The sequence below is a fragment of the Notamacropus eugenii genome, chromosome 5 (genome assembly GCF_028372415.1).
Source record: "Notamacropus eugenii isolate mMacEug1 chromosome 5, mMacEug1.pri_v2, whole genome shotgun sequence".
Taxonomy (NCBI): Eukaryota; Metazoa; Chordata; class Mammalia; order Diprotodontia; family Macropodidae; genus Notamacropus; species Notamacropus eugenii.
Window position 1 is genome coordinate 84,569,348 of NC_092876.1, and position 24,343 is coordinate 84,593,690.

Sequence of the window (24,343 nt, forward strand, 5' to 3'; positions counted from 1 at the left end):
TTTTGGTAACTACAAAGAGTGCTGCTATAAATATTTTTGTACATGTGGGACCCTTTCCCATTTTGGGGGATACAGTCCTAGTAGCTATATTGCTGGGTCAAAGGGTATGCACATTTTTGTAGCCCTTTGGGCATAGTTCCAAATTGCTCTCCAGAATGGTTGGATGCGCTCACAGCTCCACCAACAATGAATTAGTGTTCCAACTCTCCCACATCCTCTCCAATATTTATCATTTTCTTGTTCTGTCATGTTTGCCAATCTTATAGGTGTGATGTGGTACCTCAGAGTTGTTTTGAAAGCCAGATTCTTTTAAGGAGCAGGCGGGTGAGGATATGAAGGTAGCAGGTAGAGATAACTCCATAAGATTGGTGGTGAAGTGGACAGAGATAGGACAGTAGGAGGCAGGAGGTGCAGAAATCAGAGGAAAGAGGTTATTTTGTCTGTTTGCTTAAGAATTGAGAAAACTAATTTTTTTCATGCAGATTGCAATTGGTCTAAAATTTAAAATCTAGTTGTTAAGTTTTAGGGCCATGATTGGCCCATGGTCATATAACTATTAAGTATAAATCAGGTCTTCTCGATGACAAGTCCAGCCCTCTTATCCACTCGGCCTCTCTTACCTCTCTCTTTATCTATTTATTTAAAAGCTTGTTATTTCCAAAAAAGACTTTGCAATGGCTTATAAAATTATATGCTGCACAAAAATTGGGAAAACAAAACAAAACCAAAAAAATGTGGTTCACAAGGAGAAGAGAAATCATTGCCACTGGGATCAGATAATTATAGTGGTTAAGCACTCATTTTAACTGAGAGTCAAAGGATCCCAGCCTTGATGTGGATAGAAACAAAGCCCTAAGAGTTAAAATAATATTGATTGATTTTGAAGCCCTTGGTGCCCTAAAGTCTCCCCTTACCACAACTTCTGCTTATCCTGGATCACAAAATTCCATGTCCCCACCCCTTATCCAGGGGAATAGGATTTCCTTATCTTGTGTCATTCATAGTCCTTACTCTGTACCTTTATCTTGCAAGACTTACCCTAGATCTCCAACCCTCACAAGGAAACCCTAAAATCTTCCTATATAAGTCTGGGCCTTTTCCTCTACCGTTGCCTTTGTTTAGCTCCTTGCTAAATCTCAGGTCTGCTGCTTTTGCATCAATAAAGCTCCCAAAGGCTACAGAGAAGGTCTAAATGAATTCATTCACATTTTGAACCAGCTCTCCCATCTCTCTCTCTTCAACAGCCTTAAAGGTGGATATGACAGGTGATCTCGTCATTTTAATTTTAAATAGGAGGGAGGACCTGACTTAACCATGGTCACACAGGTTCTAAATGGCATTGCAACCCAAGTCTGAATTCAAATCCTATATGCTTAAATCCTCTGGTGCTGGTCCTTCTTCAGGCCTCACTATGAAAGCAGAAAAGAGGAAAATGTTGCCTATAGTACTTGCATGATAAAAAAACACCAAACAAGGTCAATTGGAAAGACAAACTTTTTCCTGACTTCATACAAAGAGGTATTTATCAACTTCATTAATATTGTTGCTGTTTTATCACATCCTGGTGTAGTCCACAGAAGACTGGCCTTGGAACTAGGAAGGCCTGGGCTCAAGTCTTGCTCTGACATATATATAATAGGCTTCCGGACCTTAGTAATTCTTAAAGTGTAGTCTGGGGAGCCCCTGAGGGCAAAACTATTTTCATAATATTACTATGACATTTTGATTTCCAATATGGGAAATATGGATAGATATAACCCACATAAACAAAAGTCCCTTTGGGGGAAGATCTTCAAAAAATTTTAAGGGTATAGAGGAGTATTGAGACCAAAACTTTTGAGAACTGCTAACCTATGCCAATGAAATCACAGGTCTGGGCTCCATGCTCACCCCTAAACACAAATATGATTACAGCAAAAAAAAGGTGTCTTACAAACTTTAAAATGGTAAATAGAGTTGTAACAGGTAAACACACAGAAGTTTTAAATAATATTATTATAGTAGCTGCAATACTAACACTAAAACTTGAACAGATTATTACTATTGCTGTTACTATTAATAATAAGAAAAATAACACAATACTATATCAATTGAAGGCTTACAACGTTCTGGGTCCTTTGGAGAGGCCAGGCAATAATTTTTAAAAAATTAAATTTCATTTTATTTTCAGGTCCAAATTCTCTCCCTCCCAGCTCCAAATCATTCTCCCTCCATTGAGAAATCAAGAAAAAAAAACCAAAATGAACAAAAAACTCGTTACAAAAATGTATTCTCAAAACAAATCCCTACATTAGTCAGACAATAATTAAGGAGAATTAGTACATATTGAATCTAGAATTCAGAGGCGGAAGAGACCTTAGAGATTATCTAGTGTAACTACTTCATTTTACAGATGGGTAAACTGAGGCAAGATGGCTTTATCCAAGGTCAGAAGAGGTAGTTAAAATTAGATTAGTAGTTAGATTCAAACCAAGGGCTTTTGCCTCCAAGTCCAGGACTAGTTATGGTGCCACTTATACCCATACCACATTTCAGAAACACTATCTGGGAGTGTCATGTACGTGGCCCAGTAATAAGGGCACATAGCTCTGCATCTACTTAATGCACAATGCTATCCAGTCCGGGGAGTGACCAGGGTTACCTGAAGGGACAATGTCTTCATGGCTTGGCAGAATTCCTAAACTGTGCCTGTTTTAAGTGGTCACATATAAAATTCTCCGTTTGGCTTTTGTCCTTCACAACCTGGCCCTTTTCCCCTTTCCCGTCTCCTTATACCTTAATCCCCTCTATGTACTCTTGGATCCAGGTACCCTGGCCTCCGGCCTGTTCCTTACTCATCTCAAGACTTGGACTGTTTCCGCTGGCTGTCCCCCATTCCTCCATGGCTTTGCCTCCTGGCTTCTTTCAAAGCTCCCCCTTTGGCAAGGAACCTTTCCTGGTCCTCCTTCCTCTTGGACCCTTGGCTTTCAGGTTCTCTCCAGTTGATCTAACCTACGAGTCTTGTCTGTAAACAGTGGTTTGCATTTTGTCTCCCCGGTTAAACAGCTGAGGGCAGCTGGCCTGTCTTCTTTTTTTTGCATCTTTCTCTGTATCCTCAACATCTGCAGTGCTGCCTGGCACATGATGAAGCGCTTAGTTGTTGGCCAACTTTTTATTTAAAAACCTCTAATGATGGGTGAACTCACTACCACTGACAAGACCGTAGGATTTGTAACCATAAAGCACCTTAGAGGTTACTTTTTACTTCGGAGAAGACAGACTCAGAAGGGTTGAGTGACTTGCCCAAGGTCCAGGGTAAACTGAGGCAAAGAGGCTCCAGAGGTGGCCTGGCTCCCAGTCTATCCCTCCCCATCCCTGCTTGGCACCACTACTGTACGGCCTTTCCACTTCTGTTAACCAAGCTTTTCCTCGTTTGTCTGGGACCCAGGCTTATTCAACAACCCCTGTGAATTCAGAAACGAAAAGGACAGGGTCCCTCCCGCCCTGAGCAAGGCTGGGAAAGGGGAGGGAGAGCCAAGACAAGGCGGGGATCAGTCGGACCCCGAGGCTTGTGAGTGCGAGGGAAGCAGGGGGCCGCGTCGGAGGGAGGCTAGAATGCAGAGCGGAGGGGGGCAGCAGGAGATAAAGCCAGGCTGCCGGGGGCCTGCCGTGCCCAGGCCGGGCCTTCCACCCCGGGGAGCCCACGAGGGCCCTCCGCCCCCAGGGAGCGCGCTTGAATGGGGAAGCAGAAGCGGCCCAAGTCTACCGCTAGAGCTTGGGGACGTGCAGAGGAGCCAAGTCCTCTACCCCCACCTGGCCGGGCCCCCAAGCCCGCGGCCCGGAATTTCCACCTTCGTGTCCCGGGGGACGGAGGGTCGGACTCGGTCGGTCTCTGGCTCTGATGGTTGGTTAGAACGTAAGGTCTTTGGGGGCAGGGGCCGCATCTATTTTTAAGTTAGTCTAAGCCCAGGGCCCTCCGGCACACAGTGCTTAATACATGGTTTTACTTCACTCTGAGTTCAAAGGCACAGAGAAAGTCCCTAGAATCTGTCCCTGGGGTTCACGGTTTTATGAGGGGGGGGCGGGGGCTCGAGCGGTGCTTTAGAGGCCCGGAGACTTAAGGACCTGCGTCAGCTGGAGTTACACTGTCAGGTCAAACGAGAGGGGCTTCAGGATCGGTCCAGTTCTGAATCCTGCTCCCGAGACACCGGCACGCTCACGGCCCCCTTACTAGACAAGACGTTCCAACCATCCCAACGCGCGCGCACGCACGCACACACACACAGACACGCAGAGAGACAGACAGACAGACACACACACACACACACACACACAGACACACACAGACACACACACAGGCAGGCAGACACAAGACCTTGACAGACACAGACACACAGACACACGTCCCCCCCGAGTGCTCATTCAAATTCCGCCAGCAAATCACAGCAGTCAGAAATCCTTTGCTCTGCTGTTCATTGGCTGGTTCAGAGAATCAGTCCTGGCACGGGTCCCACCCCTTAGCGGCGAACCAGTAAGGGAGGACGGGACGCGTCATTGTGCGGCGGCCTAGCTATTGGTTGGTTTCGCTGTCCGTCCGGGAGCGCAAGGGGCGGGCTCAGAGCCGACGGCCTATATAAACGGAGGACAAAGGCGGCACGGCGCTTGTGTCCCCCGCCATTTTGTGATCAGCAAGGTGGCCTCCACGTTCCCCGAGCGACTTCTCCGCTTTTGCCTCGCCCGCCCGCTGATCACGGACATGTCCCGGGACCGGTTCCGGAGTCGCGGGGGCGGCGGCGGCGGCTTCCACCGGCGCGGTGGTGGCGGCGGGCGAGGCGGAGGCCTAAGCCATGACTTCCGTTCGCCGCCGCCGGGCATGGGCCTGAGCCAGAATCGAGGGCCGCTGGGCCCGGGCCCCGTCCAGACCGGACCTAAGCCTTCCATCCCGCCGCCTCCGGCTCAGGTACTGGCGCAGCAACAAGCGCAACAGGCGGCCGCGGCCGCGGCGGCTGCTGCGGCGGCAGCCGCGGCGGCGCAGCAGCAACAGGCGTCGTCGCCAGACCCGCCGAAGCCGGGCCTTCCTCCAGGCAGCAGCCCTGGACCCACGGTGGGCACCGCCGCCCCGGCCTCCGTCTCCGCGCCGTCCGCGCCGCCCCCGGGCTCGGGGGGTCCTCCCGGCCCCGGCTCGGCGGCCTCCCAGGCCTCCTCCGGACCGTCGGCCCCCCCCGGGGGCCCTCAGCAGACTTCTTCGACGCCAGCCTCAGTGTCCTCGGGCTCGAGTGGGGGCCCACCCCCTCCGCCGCCGGGCGCCCCGGGGCCCAAGCCGGGTCCGAGCCCTGGCGGGCCTAAAGGCAAGATGCCCGGAGGGCCGAAGCCCGGCGGCCCGGGCCTCACTCCTCCCGGAGGACACCCGAAGCCGCCGCACCGGGGCGGCGGGGAGCCCCGAGGGGGTCGGCAGCACCACCCGCCGTACCACCAGCAACAGCCCCCGCCGCCGCCCCACCACCAGGGGCCCTCGCCTGGCGGGCCCGCGGGCCGCAGCGAAGAGAAGATCTCGGACTCGGAGGTGAGTGAGCGGCTCGATAAAATGGCGTCCGGCTGCGGCCCTGCTCCCCTTCCTTCCCCCTCCCCCTCTAGGCCTCGGACTCCATTTTGTCGGCATCGAGGTGGCGCTGCGCATGCGTGAGCGGGGCCCGCCGGCCGCCTCGCGCCGGGCCTCGCGGGCGGGGGCGGGGCGGGGGCACGGGGACCGCTCGGTGGGTCGGTGACGCGGCGGCGCCATTTTCTCCACCTTGGGGTGTAACGGATCCTAGTGTGGCTGGAGAGAGATGGGGGAGGCTGGGATATTATGTAGTAAGATGGCGCTGGTTGGAGGAGAAGGAGGAGCTATAGCGGGGGAGGTGGGGCCGTGGCCGTGCGCGCCCACACCACCGGCCTGCCTCTGTTTCCCTTCCTGTTAGATTCCATTTCCGTTTTTCTTTTCGCTCCAGAGTAGTCTTGTAATTGTTTATTCCCTCCATATACCCCTCCCCCCATCCCCGAGATGGAATGAAAGGAGGAAAACCAACCCAGAGGCAAAGATAAAATGTCCCCCTGGGTTAAAGGTTAGCCTGGCAGGGAAAATATTTTTTTTTTATATATTTTTTTTTTGGTGAGGGCAGGAGGGAGTGACAGTTAATTCAGAGAAAGTTTTCCTTCCTCCTTGGCAAGTCTGGAAGAAAAAGTGAATTGTTTTTTTAGTTTTGTGGGTACTTCTTTCCTCCTGACCAAACCCCTCCGCCTCTTTTCTAGGGCTTTAAAGCAAATTTGTCTCTGTTGAGGAGGCCTGGCGAGAAAACTTATACACAGCGATGTAGGTTATTTGTTGGAAATCTGCCAGCTGATATCACAGATGAAGACTTTAAAAGATTATTTGCTAAATATGGAGAACCTGGTGAAGTCTTTATTAACAAAGGCAAAGGATTCGGTTTCATCAAACTGGTGAGTGTCTGCTGTTTGGTCACTAGAAGATACACATGTATGCAATACAAAACATATCATTCTGTGGCTTGTTTTTCATTTTGGCTTTAGGACTTGGGGGGGGGGATACAGGAGTCCAGAAGTCTGATTTCTGTGTTGATGTACTTAAATGATAAGGAGTCCCTTTATGACTTAGGGCAGGAGAGGGGAACCTGGTATTTTAGGACCACATGTAGCCCTCTAGATCCTTGAGTGCTGATGAATCCAAACTTCACAGAACAAATCCCCTTAATAAAAGTCTTGGAGGCCTCAGGTTCCTCAGCTCTGGCTTAGGGGGAAGCTAAGTGGTATTTGATAATGCCCTTATTGTGATTTTATCTGTCTTGAATTGGTACCTTGGCAGGGTTTGTTTTAGGGGCATAGCCTGGGCAGCCAAGGTTTTTATGCAAACTTTCAAGCCTCTTGAGGAGACGTAAAGAGTAAATGCTAAATATTAAGCTAGCAGAAATTGATGCTGCATATTTCTAACGTTTCTTAATGTACATAATATTGGTACCCTGGCAGTTTATACAGCTGGTGTGAGCATCCTCAGTAGGTTCTGTAACGTGACTGTTTTAGTCTGGTCCACTAGAGGCAGTGTGTTGTGATGGAAAGCACTGTAATCAAGTGTTGATCTCCAGGCTCTGCCACTTTAGCTCAATGACCATGAGCAAATAAGTCATGTGTGATCCTCCTGTATATTTCATCTTTCTCATTTATAAAATTGGAGATAATAGTTGGACAAATATTTATGCATAGTATGATACGGAGTTTTGAGGAAGTCCTTTCTTTTTTCTAAGACATTTTGCCAGACAACCTCCTTTCTCTGTCTGCACAGCCTGTTTTTCAGTTACCAATGTTATTTGTGTAATGATCTATGAGTGGCACTGTGGTGTAATATCTTATATTTATGTATCACTTTAAAGATTGCAAAGTGTTTTACCTAACCTTATTTAGTGGAAAGAGCCTTGAGAACTTTGTCAGGAGTCACTTGTGTTTAGTTACTTGGTGACCATGAGCAAATCATTTTGCTCTGGTGATTTTTTGTCTTTCTGTAGAAAAGAACAAACGTCGTTGGGCAGGTCAAATGAGAATGCATTTTGTGAACTTTGAAACTGCTGTATTAACTTCACTTTCTTAACCTAGTAGACTGTTTTACTAGGACTGATCCTGCCATGTAAATATAAACTTTGTTTCAACACCTGGTTACACAGCACTTACATACATTTAGATATTTGAGTGAGTTATCAAATGAGCCATTGGGAGTAGATAGCAGTTTATAGAGCTCTTATCTTTCCATACTACTTGGTACATAGATGTGAGGTGCATAAAAGTAGCAGACATTTATATAGTATCAAAATTTGTAAACTATTTTATGTGCACATTCCTGTGAGTTTCATGACAACTTCCTGGGGTATATACTAGGGGTTAACTTCATTTCATAAATGAACTGAAATGATGTGTTTCTAGGCTCTCAGGTAGTGTCAGAGGCTAAATTTGGAACACTTAGGAACTTAAGACTGGTACACAACTCTTAACACAAGTACACAACTCTGAAGAAGTGAAATCGTACAGATGGCAAACTTTGGTCTCAAAGTTCTGACTTAGGGTCATTTGACTCTTAGACCAGCACATTCCATAGAAAATCCCTTTTTCTCACTTTTGTCCTTGGGGAATTAAATAACATTTCAAAATTTGTTGACAATTCAACATTAGGTCAAATCCAAAGTTGTTAATTGAGATTCGAATATTTGATACTTTCAGGAATCTAGAGCCCTGGCAGAAATTGCAAAAGCAGAACTTGATGATACACCCATGAGAGGGAGACAACTTCGTGTTCGTTTTGCCACGCATGCAGCTGCCCTCTCTGTACGAAATCTTTCACCGTATGTTTCCAATGAATTATTGGAAGAAGCATTCAGCCAATTTGGACCTATTGAAAGGGCTGTTGTAATTGTGGATGATCGAGGAAGATCTACAGGAAAAGGCATAGTTGAATTTGCTTCTAAGCCAGCTGCAAGAAAAGCATTTGAACGATGCAGTGAAGGAGTGTTTTTGTTGACAACGTAAGCTATCTCAAATTTTTAAGTTCTCTTAAATTTAGTTTGGTGTGGAAAAGAGATGTCAAACGTGGTCCACGAGCTTCCTAAATGTAATCTGAACCAGATTAAAATGTACTTGGGACATCTTTAACAAAATAAATACAATAAAACCGCAGGTAAATGTTAACGTGATTTTTCTAATTTGATACAGGGATCCTTACGTACAATTTAGTGGTCCCTGGTTCTATTTTGAGTTTGGTACCTCTAGCGTAGGATTTTTATCTAAAGAAGGTATGGAAACCTGAACAAACTTCAGCACTATTTTTTGCCTCATTAGAACTCCTCGTCCAGTCATTGTGGAACCACTTGAGCAACTAGATGATGAAGATGGTCTTCCTGAAAAGCTTGCACAGAAGAATCCAATGTATCAAAAGTAAGAATTATTTTATAGTTTCATGTGATTTTTCCTTCAGAATACATCTCTGCCTTACAGGACAGTTTGATGAGTTGTAGTGGCCCTTAAAAAAAGCACTCATTGGTAGCTAACTTATCAGTAGACAATTTATCTTTTTTTTCTTCAAAAGCCTTTCTGTTCCAGAGTTCCTAAATAAATAGCCTTCCAAGAGTTTCGGGTCTCTTGTACATCCACAGAGGCACTGAAGTGTTACTTTAGTGAAGAAATGTATTATTTTCTTTTTTTAAAGGGGAGTGGGGTGGGAAATAAGAGTCAAACTATAGCTGGTGAAATTCTAGGTTTTTTATTTTTTAAGGGGTGGTTTTTTAAAACACTTGATTTTAAAAAACAAAAGACAATCTTCTATAGAAATGAAAGTTGGAAACAACTTAAGTAGTCATCTAACGCTTTCCCCCTCAACTAAAAGAAATCCACAGAATCTAATGATTTGACTGTTGGAAAGGGACCTCAGTAGCTATCTAGTCACTGCTTAGGTTCAAATTGTACGTATCAGCAACCATTAAGTTCCTACTTGCGCCAGGCATTATGCAGAGGAATGCAGAGGCATTGCTTGCTCTTAAAGAATTCACATGCTGCTGAGGTGTTAGAAACTGCTACAAGAAACAGGAACTACCAGCTGTGTAGTTTAACCCACATGTAAAAAAGAATGTACTATAACACACTTGACAAGTGGGGAAAGGGGAAGGGGTCTAGCCTCTGCTTGAACATTTCCAAAGAGGGAACCTAGAGGAAACTGAAAGCCTTGAGGCAGCCTTTTGGTGTAACTTAGCCCCAATTCCAATCATTGAGGAAGTTTTCTCTTACGTGTCAGATCTACATTTTTTTCTTTGTAATTTCTATCCATTGTTCCTATTTCTGCTCTCTAGAGCCAAATAACAAATAATTCTTTGATTTGCCAGGCCTTCAGATATTTCAAATCACTCATGTCTCCCCTGATTTTTCTCTTCTCAGACTGAACTCAGCATTAGTTTCAATTAATCTGGTCTCTGAAGTTCTTCACTGCCCTGATTGCTTTCCTCTGGACTTTCAGTGTATCAGTGTTCTCAAATGTTTGTGACCAAAAATGGAGCACAACTCCAGATGAGATCTGACAAAACCAGGGTACACAAAGATTTGTGCTTCATTCCTGGAATCTATGCAGCCCAAGGTTACATTAACTTTTTGGCCTCTACATTACACTGCTGATTTCATTAATTCTGTAATCTTGATTTAAACCTGCAAATTTTTTTCAGGCAGTCTTTCCATTGTGTACATATGGAAATTTTTAAATACATATGGCATTTGCTCTTTTTAGGTTCAGCCCAGTTAAACCACCTTTCATGTTATCTTTGGATCCTGTCTTCCATTTCATCGGCTGTCCCTCTGTTTAAGTGTTTAGTGCAAATTTGATAACCTTGTCATTTGTGTCTTTATCCAAATCATAGATAAAAATTAAGCATGATGGAATAGGTTCACTGGAGAACTGGCCAAGTTGGAACCCTTGATAATCAGCTGTTCTTGGGAGTATGGCCATTTAACCTGTTTGAAATTTTCTCTAATCGTATTAACTAATCAGCACGTCTCTTTCTCCACCAAACCAAACTTCCCGGACTGTAGTTTGCAAGACATTCTCAAGCTAAGAATAGGTGTGACAGCAATTCATGAAGTGAAAAACTCTGGTGAATTGTAAATTGAGTGAAAATGAGTTAGAAATGTGATAGCAAAAAAAAAAAAAAAGTGTTGTAGTTTCAGGCTGCATCAAATAGGAGGATAGTGTCCATAGTAGGAGAAGCTACATTTTATAAAATTGTCCTGGTCAGATCATATCTGAAATACTGTATTGATTTGGTGTGCCATCTTTTATGAAAGGCATTGAGAAACTGAAATGCATCCAGAGGAGGGTGCCCATGAACCTGATATGGAAATGGGTTGAAAGAATGGGGGGGGGGGTGTTTAGTCAAGAAATCTTTGAAGCTGTAGAGAAGGCAAGTGGGTCTTCCAAAAGTAGAAGGGCAAGTTTTTGCTTCTGACAATCTTTAAGTATAGGCTGTTACTATCCAAGTGAAAAGAGGGGTAAATGTCTGTTACAGTACCCTTGGATGATACCACTTTTTGCTCACTAATTTTTTTTTTTTTTGTAGAACTACTTTTTCCATCTCATCCACAATAGTTACCTTTAACACAAAGTCTCTTTTTATTCCGATTTACCTTTTGGAACATCTCCCTTACTTCCAATTGAGCTGACCCTGATCTCTGTAAGATGTCTTCGGTAGGACCTAATAATGTATGTTGAAAAACTTTTGTTGCCTCTGTTGGTAGTGCCCTGGCACACCCTTAGAGGCATATTTGCTCCTAGCATAGCATCTCTGACTTTGGTTTATGTCTTCTTTGAGGAGTGTTTATCTCCTCCCTTCATCAGTGGATCTTTCTGTATGTGGTGATTGATCTGCTGTGTTGCAGATCTATCATCGCCTGTTTTCTTAGCACATAGTAGCAAATTTCTTTGTTCACATATACATGCTCATCTGTGAGAAAGGTGAGTGAGAAAGTGCTGACACTTTAAAAATGTTGCCTGGGTGCTAAATCTCAATCTTACTCTTTGTTGAATGATGATCATTGATACAAGCTCTAAGATTTTCCAAATCATACATTGCATCTACAAAATGACTTGACAAACTTAACGCAATTTTCAGGGAGAGAGAGAACCCTCCACGTTTTGCTCAGCATGGGACCTTTGAGTTTGAATATTCCCAGAGATGGAAGTCTTTAGATGAAATGGAAAAACAGCAAAGGGAGCAGGTTGAGAAAAACATGAAAGATGCAAAAGACAAACTGGAAAGTGAAATGGAAGATGCATATCACGAGCATCAGGCAAATCTTCTACGCCAGGGTAAGTATCCTCATCGCAAGTCACATGTGAGGTGGTCCTACTTAATTTGTGTATTGACTGCATTAATGGGAAGAAATTTAATTTTTAAAATACTCAGATCTAATGAGGCGTCAAGAAGAGCTAAGACGGATGGAGGAACTTCACAATCAAGAAATGCAGAAACGCAAAGAAATACAGTTAAGGTAGGATTTGTCTGTAGTTTTAAGGAGATCTGTCATTGTTAAAACAATTTGATACATTGCTTAGCAGCCAAAGAAATAGTGGGAAAAATTACCCCTATTTTACAACTGAGCTGAGGCATAGAAAGGTTTGAATGACTTGTCATATACCACTAGTTCAATGACAGAACCAATACTCAGCTCAGTTCTCTGACTTGTTCTCCCATCTTCATTCCTCCCCATGGTAAAACAGCCATCATACTTATTTTTATATGATAATCTCTAGAATGTTCATGTAAACGTCATTGAGATTTAAAACAAAGTGCATTTTTCTAGGCAAGAGGAAGAGCGGCGTAGAAGAGAAGAAGAAATGATGATTCGCCAACGTGAGATGGAAGAGCAAATGAGACGCCAAAGAGAAGAAAGTTATAGTCGGATGGGATACATGGATCCAGTAAGTTTGGAGGTTGTTAAAAATTGGTATACCTGTGAACCACAGTAATAGAAGTATGGAATAAGATTCATACTTTTTTTTTATTTCTTACTTTCAGGCTCTTGCCTAACTTAACCTTTTATTGGGAGTTTTGGTTTAAGTGTTTAGTAGGCAAAGTGGGCTTAACTTCTCTCTTCTTTAAACTTTATGGATTGCCAGAAGGTAACTAAAATGGGGGAAAGGGGAAAGGACCTATATTGTGTACAGACCTTGAAATAAAAGTTAACATTTGACATGATTTATCTGTATTAAGTTTTTTGTAACTCCTGTTTTTTTAACTTACAGTATTGTAGTTGGAATTTGGAAAGTTTTGTTTTCCAAATGTGTTGGAAAGTAGTTTTTGCATGTTTGTAACTAAGCATTACCAATTTTCTTTTTTACAGCGTGAGAGAGAGATAAGAATGGGTGCAGGAACAATGAACATGGGAGGTAAAAATTGAAAATGTGTATTTGTTTAAACAACATTAGTTGACTGAGTAATTGGGTTCAATTTATAACCAGTGTTTTTGTTTCTTAGATCCCTATGGCTCAGGAAGCCAGAAATTTCCACCTCTAGGTGGTGGTGGCATAGGCTATGAGGCCAGCCCTGGAGTTCCACCAACAGCCCTGAGTGGTTCCATGATGGGAAGTGACATGGTAACGTATCTTGTGGGGACTTAATGAGGGAATTTCTCATTTTCACCTTTTTTTAATTTAATTTTTTTTTAAAGCAGATGACTTTGAACTTTCTTAGTTCCCCTAGTCTTTGTAAATAGTGTTGGAAGATTAGTGTGGCGATGCATCTATACATAGAAAGCTTTTTCAGCTGTGTGGTAACTTAGCTGAAGACAAGGTTGCCAACAAGGGAATCGGAAATAATGCTTTCTGGAATATTTGCAGTTTTCTTTGGCATTTAACTAGGTTTGAAGTTCTGCATTCTGTTGCTGATGCACTTTTGATTTAGTGCTTGGCAACCCCAAATTCCTACCTATAGTGTTATTGAACATATCAGATTACTCTATATCTAAGTGGGAGTAATCACATGGCAAAGTATCATTTTTTTTAAAGCTGGTATTTGCCATATGCATTAGAATCATAGTTTGTAGCTTTAGGCATGTTTTAGTGATAGGACTCTGGCCTCTATTTGCTGTGTCTTCTATCATGACAAGGGAATTCTGATTGTGCTCTGACTCGTCGTTTCCCACTTGTTGGGTCTGTCTGTGGTTACAGCCTCTTAATTCAACTTACATCTCCATTTTGTTCAAGGGTACATTTAAAGACTATAGATTATTTAACATACTAATTGTGTGCTCTTGATCTTAGCTCTCTTGATGCTATCGTAATATAGTTTTACTACTGATAGCTTACAAGAATGCTTGGGAATAATAATCTGAATTGGTTTGAGTGGTTGACTTAGGCTTTCACCATCATTATAAAGTGCACTGTGGCATAGGAGGGTTTAGAGGGTGATAAAAAAAAAATAATTCCAGGGATCTTTGAGATCATTTTTCATAGGACTTGGGCTATGGTGAGCTGCTGTAGCTTACCACAATCATCTCTTTACATTAAAATGAAATAGGCAACTTGAGGAAGTCAGTTTAGTTTTATGGCCTTTGATAATTCTGTTTATGGCCTTTTGAAAATAAAAAAGGAAAAGATTTCATGTTTTAGTTTAATATTTTGAGTGGTTTAGTAAAACCAGTGCACCTTCATACTGCTCACTAAAGTACTAATAAAAGGTGCCTGTCAGATTTGTAGCAAAAATTTGATAATTAGTCCCTGTGGACAAGGTTCTGTGTTCCATATATAGCTCATGGTAACACATGTCACTTAATGGCAACTCCTGTGTTCTTAGCTGTAATTAAAATTAATCACAAAAAAATTCAGGAAAACTTGACTGATTTTGACAGTTCACTACTTGGAAGAATTGAAGCCAGTATTCTCAATATCTCTTCTAGTATTTTGAAAGATTGTTTTCTTAGTTGTTGGTATTAGTTGTAGAACCAGTAAATACTGATTCTATTCTATTTTTAGTAGTTGGTGGGAAAGTAGTTGACATCTAATTTTACTTGATAGGCAACTCTAAACAAGTTAGGCTTCCGTGCTCCTGTACCTATAGAAGGGGCTACTGCTTTGTTCAGTCACTAGCCTTTTTGCTTAGTACAAAATATGACATTAGATGCAGTCTTGAAATCACTGCTTTATTGCAGTCATTTGGGCTTGTTGGCAAAGCTGTGTGGGAAATGCCAATAAAGCCTTGAAATCACAGTGAAGTCTCGAAGTGGACTTGCATGAGACCTGGGGAAGTGTTGGGTTGTTTAATGGATGCACATCACTCCTGTGTCTTTAGCTAACTTGAAAGTCAGATGGTACTGTGAAATTGTTATCTGGCTACGTAGCTATGGCTCTGAAGTAGAAATATGGCAACAAGTTTTTATTAAGTTACTTACTGTGCTGGTTAGGTTAAATCATTAAATCCATTAGTCTCTTATGCTTTTTCTTTTTGTAGTCCAGTAGCACTGTATTAAAACTTTCAACTTTTTAAGACATCTGCAGCTTAGTCAGCAGATCTGTCTTAAGCCCATCTCGAAAAGCACAAGGTCTCTAATGCAGCACATGCCACTAACTGGTGAGTAGGCCTTTCATGTCAACTCATACTGAGTGAATTGAATCTTTCTGGTTAGGCTTTCTTGGAAATTGACTGGAGTCAACTAAATTTCTTTGTTCAGACCTTGAGTATGCAAGCCTTTCTCTGGGTTAATGAGGTGTGAAAATTTCTAGAACTCATTTTGGAATGGGTATTCACATCTGCACTAATGCTTAAATTTTTTAGCACTACAGGGAAGATCTGTTCTTTGAAACACAGGTGTATGAGAATGGATCAAGTGGGAACATACCTCAAGGCATGTATTACCATAAACTAATTTTCGAATTACCCTTTTTTCCTTTCTATGTTCCCGGTACCTGTGGATCGACTCAATGGTGATTGTATCGACGAACGTTGACTACGGAACCTTCTAAAAATATTTACTTAACACACATGGACATCAACTACATATAATGAACTGTTAATACTGTTCCAATAGCGTACTGAGCGCTTTGGGCAGGGAGGAGCTGGGCCTGTGGGTGGGCAGGGCCCTAGAGGAATGGGACCTGGAACTCCAGGATATGGTAGAGGGAGAGAAGAATATGAAGGCCCAAACAAAAAGCCCCGATTTTAGATGTGATATCTAGGCTTTCATTCCAGTTTGTTTTTTGTCTTTTCTTGTTTAGACACCGATCTTTTTAATTCTTGCATTTTAGTAAGAAAGCTACATTTTTATGGATGTTAGAAATTTATTGACCTAATATTTGTAAATGGTCTGTTTGGGCGAGTAAAATTATGTAATGCAGTGTTTCAAAAAGGGAGAAAATCTAGCTTTTTTTTGATGTATAACGTCCCTAAAGTTATGGCAGTGTACCTTGTGCCATTGAATTCCCAAAGTGTACCAATTTTTTTTACTGTGCTTCAAATAAATAGAAAAAACTAGCTATAAATTTGATCTTTAATTTTGCCATTCATGCTTCCATCATATTAGGTCAGGGAATATACCTTGGAAGTTTAAGACTGGGCCTTTGAAAGGTACTTTGCATTTGTGGGAAGATATATTTAGAGGCAAGTTTTCTTTCCACAAATAGTTCTAGTTTTAAAGAAGTAATGGTTACTGAAAGAATAGTAATTATTTTCTTGCTGTGCATTACATATTCTACAGCAATGAGGCTAAGCTATCTTGAGTATTTTGGAGATGGTGATGTAAGTTGAAGCAGAACTGTAAATCTTCTGCAGGAATATGTAACAAGATTATGGAATGGGTTTTAGAACTGTTGGTGGGGGGAGGAGGGTGGGCTGGCTGAGTTTTTTTAAATAGCCCTATCTATGACTTTTACCCTGTGCTTGGTAGTTTTTAAAGTTGGAAAAAAATAGGTCGTTTCACCCCTCCTTTTACCCCAAGACCAAACCCTGAAGAATGGCTTGTATTGACTTCTCTTCCAAATTAAAGATTGTTAAATGTGAAGACTTCATGCATTACTTTTAAGTGGCTCTATAAACAGGGAATGCGTGTTCTGCCTGAAATAGTTAATCTACCAGAGAAAGCTGCAAGGTAGTTGAATGACCTAAAGCAGGGGAGATCCATACAAATTTGTACTCTGTAACTTACAGCTCATTGTGCTACTTCTGTTGGGCAAAATACAGCGTAGCAATACTAAACCTAGAAGCTTCAAGAGCCTAGCAGTTCTCCTTTTTGAGAGCTAGTGGTGATTACATTCAGGGCTGTAAATTAAGTGTATTGAATTGTAGATCTGGTAGATATCCCTATAGTTGCTATTTGGTGTCTCAGTTATAAAGTAGCACTAAATCTGGAGGGCATAGCTCATGCTACACAGTACAAATGTTACTCCCTTTTAAAGCTTTTTGAATGTTTTCGATGGTGTTGCCAGTTAATTGTCAACTTCATTGAATCCTTCACTCTAGAGTATCTCATGATGTAACATTAATGTAGTTGGGTGCCTGTGAGTGCTGGGAACCTGGTTTCCCAGTGCTAAATACATTAGCAGAGGTGTGACCATCCTGCTTTGATTGGTTTGGCTCTGTTCTTAGTTATGTATTTCAAAACTTGTACATTATGTAGCTGTTCTATGGTATTGTTCTCCCTCTTTCCCTTCCCCTCCCTTGGTACTAATTGGCAAATGTGAAATTCTAAGCCAAACCTTTGTTAAAAGGCTAAAGCTTAGTTCTGTAGTTTGCCTATGTATAAAGGCAGACCTTTTGTTAAAATAATTGGGCACTTAGGCAATGGTGAGTTAGTAAGTCCCCAAACGTAAAGACTAGCAAAGCAAGTCTTGTCACTAAAATGTTAGTTGTTACTGGGTACATGCAATGTGCTTAATTGAGGTAGACTCTTTGATATTGGCTAATCTTAATCATTGTTCCTATTCTCTACCAAGTTACAGGGAAGAGGGCAGTTGACTTTTTCTACCATTATATCTAAGGTTAGGAAGTTTTGCCCTCTCACTGACACATGAGATCTTCTCTATAGACACATGTCTCTTGGCTTGAAAGCCAGTCCTATTATAACTTGGTTGAATTGTAGTAAGGGCCCAACTAATAACCGAAAAACACTATTCAGAGGGTGTTCCTGGGACACCCAAGGAGGGTGAACTTGATTGTGGGGGGGGTGGGGGATGGCGGGGGAAATTGGGAAGTCTGCCTGTAAAATTAATGTTTCAGTTTATTTTTCAGATTACATGCCTTTCTTTATAAAAGAGATGCTGGCACAGACCCTAAAATAAGCTTTAAGTAGTACTGTACCTTTGAAGAGTGGTAAAGGATGCTAATCGATAACCTGAAAGTTGTGGCTTTTGATACCCTTACTTTGGGCAGTAAAGTTGCTAAACATAGTTTAGCAAAAAACTTCAGTTAAACTGACATTTGACTTGTCATGTTAACAGCAGTGTACCAAGTGTTGTAAACTGCTCAAATTGACTTTCAAAAAGTTCTTTTGAGATCCTTGTGCTAAACAGGTGTAAGGTAGCCTTAACTAATTTGATTTTAAATCATTTTAAAAGGAAGTTTTCTAAAAGCTTGATTCACGTGGGTTTGGAGAGGGTGGTGATTAGCCTAGTCCATAATTATGGGGTTTTGGTAGTTTCTAATCTATTAATAGTCATTGTTAGCCATTTTTCTCCTTTTAAAACAGAAGAACTTTTTCACACACACCCTCCCTTCCCAACTTTCTCATTCCCTTCTCACTTTTCTCCCTTACTCATAATTTTGATTTGGATTAGGCTTTAAGAGGACCACTGGTGCTTTCTATGCAGCATATTTTTAAGTATACTTCAATCCTTCTAATCTTAAACTGCATTCTGTAGAACCCCCAAACTCTGGGTAGATTTAGCAGTTAGGTAGTAAATAAGCTTAACATGTTTTCACACACTGTCCCGTGAAAGTGTAATTCTCTTTACTTAGTGTATTAAGCATCCTTTTTAAACTTGTAGGAACATAATCCCACAGCTGCATAGATGCATTATACCATTTAACAAACATTACAATTTATGAGAAATTGTAACATTACATCTGTGAGACTTTACGTGGCATTTTATGGTAGAATAAAATCTAGATTCTTGGCTTCTCCTTGGCAGCCACTTTATTGTGGCAGAAAGTTTTTCTGGTATTCTTGGACTGCAATTGTGCAAGTAGTGGCCTGCTACATAACTGCATTTAGCCAGCATTTCTGCAGTGCGTAACTGTGAGGAACGTAGTACCGCAAATGGCAATGGACATTAGGACCCGGATGTAGTATTCCTGCTTGCTCCAAGATTCTCATTGCCGACTGCATACAGGTAGGTAACAAGCAATATAATCTAACTTGGTGACTTGCTATGTACTTTTATTCTGTGGGCATTCTGACATCACACTTCTGATAATGAAATTACAGTGCAGCACCCAACACTTGTATGTTGAAGTTAGCTCGCATCAAAACTGCGTGGGTTTCGGGTTAGAGCTGTAATGTAAGCAGAATTCAGTGCTGTATTGCAATTCTGAGATAAAAACCGCAAACCTCTGATGCCTTGGTATCTGACTCAGTTGTGTGGCTTTCTTTGGTTTCATTGTATAACTCTGAAGATAAAATTGAACACTGCAGCTCTGGGAAGGAGGGTATACATAACCAAAAAACCATACTTAGATACAGTTGGCTGCTCTTAGGATCTTGAAACAGACTTTGTAGCATGTTGTAGTCTTCTGTAGAAGCAGACTGACCCGACCAGGTCAGCATGGGTGTAGACTTCATTATACCATCTTGGTGTAACCATTTCTGAAGGATAAGTGAACTAAGATACAAAATACAGTTTCCTGTATTGTGCATTTTTTTTTAAAAAGGGGGATCCTTGGGAATTCTGCTTGTTAATAATGGGTTCAAGTGGGAATCTTCCAGTGTGAACAGTTCTCTAGTTTTGTGGCTTGTCCAAACCTGTCTTTACATTTAAACCCTGAGGTGTTGGGTGGGAGGACATTGGTGTGGCATGTTCATTTGCCAATAGTAGAACAAAATCTGGGAATCATGGCTTCCCAGTAATTGCCAACAGTTGAACAAAATCTGGGAATCATGGCTTCCCAGTAATTGCCACAGTTGAACAAAATCTGGGAATCATGGTTTTCCAGTTTAAAAAGCTCGTCGTGATGTAGAATGAATATAATCTTCAGAACAGTCTTGTGAACTTGGCTCTGATTAGCTTTAGGAATGTGATGATTCTAAACTCAATTGCCAGAAAATGCAAGTCTTCCAAAGCACCTTCTTTACTGTTTAGGAAGGATGGACTTAAACTTGTATCCACTGTTGTTTTAGAATTTGAAGTTTTAACTTAATATCCCTGAACTGGTTCTTGGCTAATGCATAAGAAGCAGGTTTCGGGTGTAATGATTTCTGTTTTGTAACTGCAAAGTTGTGCCAACTTTGCATGAATGATGGTGTAGACTTTTCTTGAGAATTTTTCTTCAGGTATTTCCTAGCAAAATAGTTTGCTCATTATTAGCATAGTTTCCAAACTGGAAACAGACTTGTACTTTGCTTTCCAATCCATTCAAGCAAGTAGTTTCTGTACTTTTGATGTCTCTTAATGAATAGTTTAGCTCAATATAGTAGTAACATGATGTAGTTTGTATTTCTGTTGCTCAGCAAGTGACATGAGTGTCACTAAATCTGGCTTCTTACACTGTGGGGTTTTCTGTGCATAAAAAAAACACGTTAAATCGGTGGCCATATTTGCTACCGTATCACAAGTGCTTGAGTTTTTAAGTTTAGGATTTCTTTTTCACTAGTCAGTATGCTCTTAATTAAGTGCACATACTTGACATAACAGTTTGGACTTAAGGAACATCATGAAGGGGTTTATCACTTTGCTTTGTTCTTCATCCTTGAAACTGTTTGGGTTTTTACTCTTACAGAACAAGCAACCTGTGAAATAAGTGGGTTTTCTTTTGCTTTAGCTATCAAATGTGAATTTCAATGCAGTAGGTGTCCCCTCCCCCCCAAAAAAAACAAACCAGAAAAAAGCAAAAGTAATAAAGACATCTATCTCAGCCAAAAAAGTTGGGAATTAAGTGGGTTTCAGTAATAATGGAAATACCAAGGTGTTTGCATTGTATTTCATGGTTTTACATTACCATTCAAAATTGAACTGGTGCTTTTAAAATTTAAAAAATTTGAAGCTCAGAGGTGTGATGCCAGAATGTATTTGAGTACTTGTTAGGCCCTTGGAAACAAGATAATGGTGCTGTTTGAAAGATGAAATACTACCGGGTGCTTTTACTGAGAATACTGTAAAGCTACATACAAAGTATGGATGATGGTTGCAGTTTCCCCAATACTTAAAACAGATGCGTGTGACTCAGTTTTGGACTCTAGCTTTAATGGGGGGTTGCATGTCTCCTATTGTTAATCATTGTTAGCTGCAGTGACATGATTTGCAAGATCTGTGTTTTTATTTCCTTTCCCTAAAATGTTATGTGACATGTTTTTGGAGAGCCATGCTGTTTGTTCTGGACCTTATTTGGTTTTGCCTTTAGCTGATATGTCAGTGCTCTGTCAGCTCGTGCAGTTCTCAAATGGCTGCCTACTAGGGAAAGAATCTGGAGGATTCACTACTCCTTTTCATCTGTCATTGCTGCTAGATAATGATTGGCAATTAAAAGACTTAACTGTGGAAACCCCACAGTCATCTGAAAAACCCATCACATATAAAATGTCGCTTTAAAACACCAGTGCTGACAAAGTTGGTTTTCTCTTCCTCTTCCCCCCCCCTCCCCCAGGTGAAAGGGGCTGGACAGAATAGGACAATCTGGAGAGGGGTTGGATGCAAAAAGATATAGTATCCCTTATGGATGGTACATGTGCAACAGGAAATTAGGGAGGGAGAAAAGCTTGGAATTGCAACTTTTATTAAGGCTGATCTTGTTCTTGTGCACTGTGGACCTGCATCGTGAATGTGATGTCCTCCCCCTCTGATGAGGAAGGCCATGTATTTTACTTACTCAGGTTCCCTTGGAGTGGCATTGTTAGTCTGCCCTTAATATAAAAGCCCAGTGAGGACTTGGGAGTGGGAGAAGGGAGTTGTCCAGAATGAAGGGGCAACAGCTGAAGTATCTCACACTTGAAATGGGGTGGGGGGAGTACTCTTGAACAGGTTCTGCTGAGATTGGTCAGTCTGCCTGATTGGTGGAAGATAATACAGGAAAGGTGCTTTCTTAATGTAAAGAGCAGGGCTTGATGATGTTAGGGTAAAAGTTGTCACATACCTTCACATAAGGGATAGTATATTTTGGGTTGCAATCAAACTTTACTGTGCTCAGACTGGTGAAAGTAGCAGTTCAGGATTTTGTATTTAAAAGGAAGTGTTCTTCACTCTTAATTCAGTTGCTTACTCTTGGACATCATCTTTACGAGAATTATGTAAACTAAACTGTCTGCCCCATAAGCTTCTTTCTCCTATTTTCATATGCCATAATTTGCCCCCAATTTATCAATCTTTATCTCTGGAATTTTTACCTTTTAAATTGTGAAATTACTAGCATATTTGGATCTTTGGCTTCTATAATAACTTTGTTTATTATTCTTTAGGTAAGAATGATTGGTGTAGGATGAAAACAGTGCTCATCCATTGAGGTAAGTTTACCTGCTTTTTGAACTGTGGAACTAATTGATTACAAATGATAATTATTGATTTCCAGGGTATAATGAACTACTTCAAGTTCTGAGAACTTAAATTGTGGAATCATTCCAGTCATTTGAAGCTTAATCCAATTATTAGGGATAGTGATAAGGGCATTATTCCTTGTTAAGTCCTCATTTGCTACTCACTTCAAGATCTAGAAAGTAATATTTTTATAATGACTTGATTGCACTTAATGACTAACATTACACTTTTGGTTTCAGTCTTCCAGTACAACTTGAGCATATCCAGACTGTGAGCCGTGGCCACTCACCCAATCAAATAATAAATAGGTAAGTGTTTGATATCGCCTACTTTGAAAAGGCAGCAATCTTTGCTGAATACCAAGACCTAGGGATTCATCACGAGTGTATAATGTAAAAGGAAATTTTAAGATCAGAATTAGCCATCTTCTGGTTTTTTTTTTTACTAGGGGTTATATTTTATAAGCTTTTTGGGTGAGCAGTGGGAACTATTTTTTGCATTTTTTTGCTTATGTCTTGGCACTTAATAGTTATGTTGATTATTAATTTTGGTTTTATAGCAAAGATCTTGGTAATGGGTGCTTTTTAATAAATGCCTATTTGATTTTGTTGTAGTTAATGAAGTACAGCTGCTTGGAATGCTGTTTAATGTATACAGGAGTAAAGGGGAGAAGATTCTCAGTGAGTTGGGAATGGATGGTCTTATTACAAGAGGAATTAAGTCTCAGGCTAGGGTTTATATCATGAAGGTGGACTGCCAGTTAAAAGAAGGACAATTGAATGCTAGGCCAAGCAGTTTAGGTTGCATAAAGAAGACAGTAGAAAGCCCCATTCCAGGTTTTTGAACAGAGTGAAGATGATAGAGACTGATACAGGATGGAAAGAAACTTCGGTAGTCCAGATGTTGAAACACAGTGGTTTTGGACTTGGTCACTCTATTAGGTGTTTCCTAGTTGGGTAATTTTGTACTGCCAATCTTAGTGGCATATAGAAAATATTGGCCACTTGTCTTAATTGTTTGGTACTAAAACTTTGCCTGTACTTAAGGCTTAATGTTTGGTGTTAGCCATTTTTAAGATGGCTTTTAGTGAATCATGTAACACATTAGTAATTTAATAGTTTTTAAAGCCTTTTGGGATAATGATGCCTTTTTTGAATTTACAGGAGCAAGGAAAAAGGGGCAGTGTTTTGGAAATCCACAAAGCAATGAAGAGGAGCCAGGATTGTTGAAGAAATTTGTTCTTAATAATAAAAAAAGTTTGAACCTATACCTTAGTAGTTCTGCTTTTAGTAGAGAACATGCTTTAGTAAATATGATTGGCAAGAACACATGGTCCATTATTGCCCCTGGCAGTTCCAGAGCTCACTGCTAGGTGGCACAAAAGCACCATCAGTTCCGGTAACCAATGGGACGTCTCCAGTTCTGTAAACATTCCCTGTTCAGGCATGCTCTCTGTACCAACATTTTAAAAATCCATTCGAACCATTATGGCTGTTCACGTTATTTCTAAAACCATCCTGACATTTTTTTACATATTACACATCGCAACTGGTGAAGGTATAGAAATGTCATTTTAAAATTGGGAACTGCTTGTTAACATGTTATGCTCCAGTTTAAAATAGGAGCATACCTTTATTTTTCCTGTCAAGAGTTTGTTTTGACCATAATGGTTTTGTTGCATTCATGATGTAGGATGTGTTTAGGTGGTTGTAATGCAGACCTGCACAACCTGTGGCCTACCAAAGGATTTTGGCCGGCCCACAAAAAATGTTGAGGAAAACATCCTCTTAAATGTTTTCTTTTGCAGGCTGCCTAGTTGTTCAGCCCAGTTGTAAAGTCACTTTGAGTTATTGGAGGATTGAATTCTTTCTAAGTGGCTCTCTCCGGTATAAAAGACTTTTAATCAGTATTTAAGCAGAGTGATGAGTATCATGGCTATGTAAAAAGAATTTCGTGAAAGCAAATGTGTGATTCAGAAATCACTTAGTTACGAATGATTCAAGTGCATGATATATATCCTTACCCAAACTATTGCTGTCCTCAGTTTTGCCAAGCATGTTCTCTAGACAAACTGGTCTGGTTACCCAAGATATACCTTTTTTTCAGTCACTTCAAATCAAA

At 41.3% G+C, this 24,343-nt stretch overlaps 1 protein-coding gene across 2 annotated transcripts; it reads left to right on the forward strand.

Annotated features, from left to right (window-relative positions):
- Positions 1-4,625: 4,625 nt before the first annotated feature.
- SFPQ (splicing factor proline and glutamine rich) lies at positions 4,626-23,489 on the forward strand. Of its 2 annotated transcripts, XR_011967233.1 has the most exons (12): positions 4,647-5,542; positions 6,268-6,456; positions 8,239-8,540; positions 8,854-8,949; positions 11,664-11,860; positions 11,958-12,042; positions 12,355-12,472; positions 12,895-12,940; positions 13,029-13,147; positions 22,147-22,191; positions 22,462-22,530; positions 23,386-23,489. XR_011967233.1 is itself a non-coding variant. In XM_072610090.1 (10 exons), exons 1-10 carry the CDS (start codon positions 4,736-4,738, stop codon positions 15,709-15,711), a joined length of 2,094 nt encoding a protein of 697 aa, XP_072466191.1. In that variant the 5' UTR covers positions 4,626-4,735; the 3' UTR covers positions 15,712-16,545. The 2 variants fall into 2 exon arrangements, 1 of the variants encoding a protein (XP_072466191.1); XM_072610090.1 differs by lacking the exons at positions 22,147-22,191; positions 22,462-22,530; positions 23,386-23,489 and adding an exon at positions 15,577-16,545 and having other exon boundaries at positions 4,626-5,542.
- The last annotated feature ends 854 nt before the right edge of the window (positions 23,490-24,343 follow it).

What these genes read in the sequence shown, in the direction of transcription:
- SFPQ (XM_072610090.1), top strand. Translation starts at nt 4,736, where the DNA reads ATGTCCCGGGACCGGTTCCGGAGTCGCGGGGGCGGCGGCGGCGGCTTC. An exon ending in AAGAATCCAATGTATCAAAA is followed by an intron (nt 8,950 to 11,663) that starts GTAAGAATTATT and finishes CGCAATTTTCAG; the next exon opens with GGAGAGAGAGAACCCTCCAC. An exon ending in GGATGGGATACATGGATCCA is followed by an intron (nt 12,473 to 12,894) that starts GTAAGTTTGGAG and finishes TCTTTTTTACAG; the next exon opens with CGTGAGAGAGAGATAAGAAT.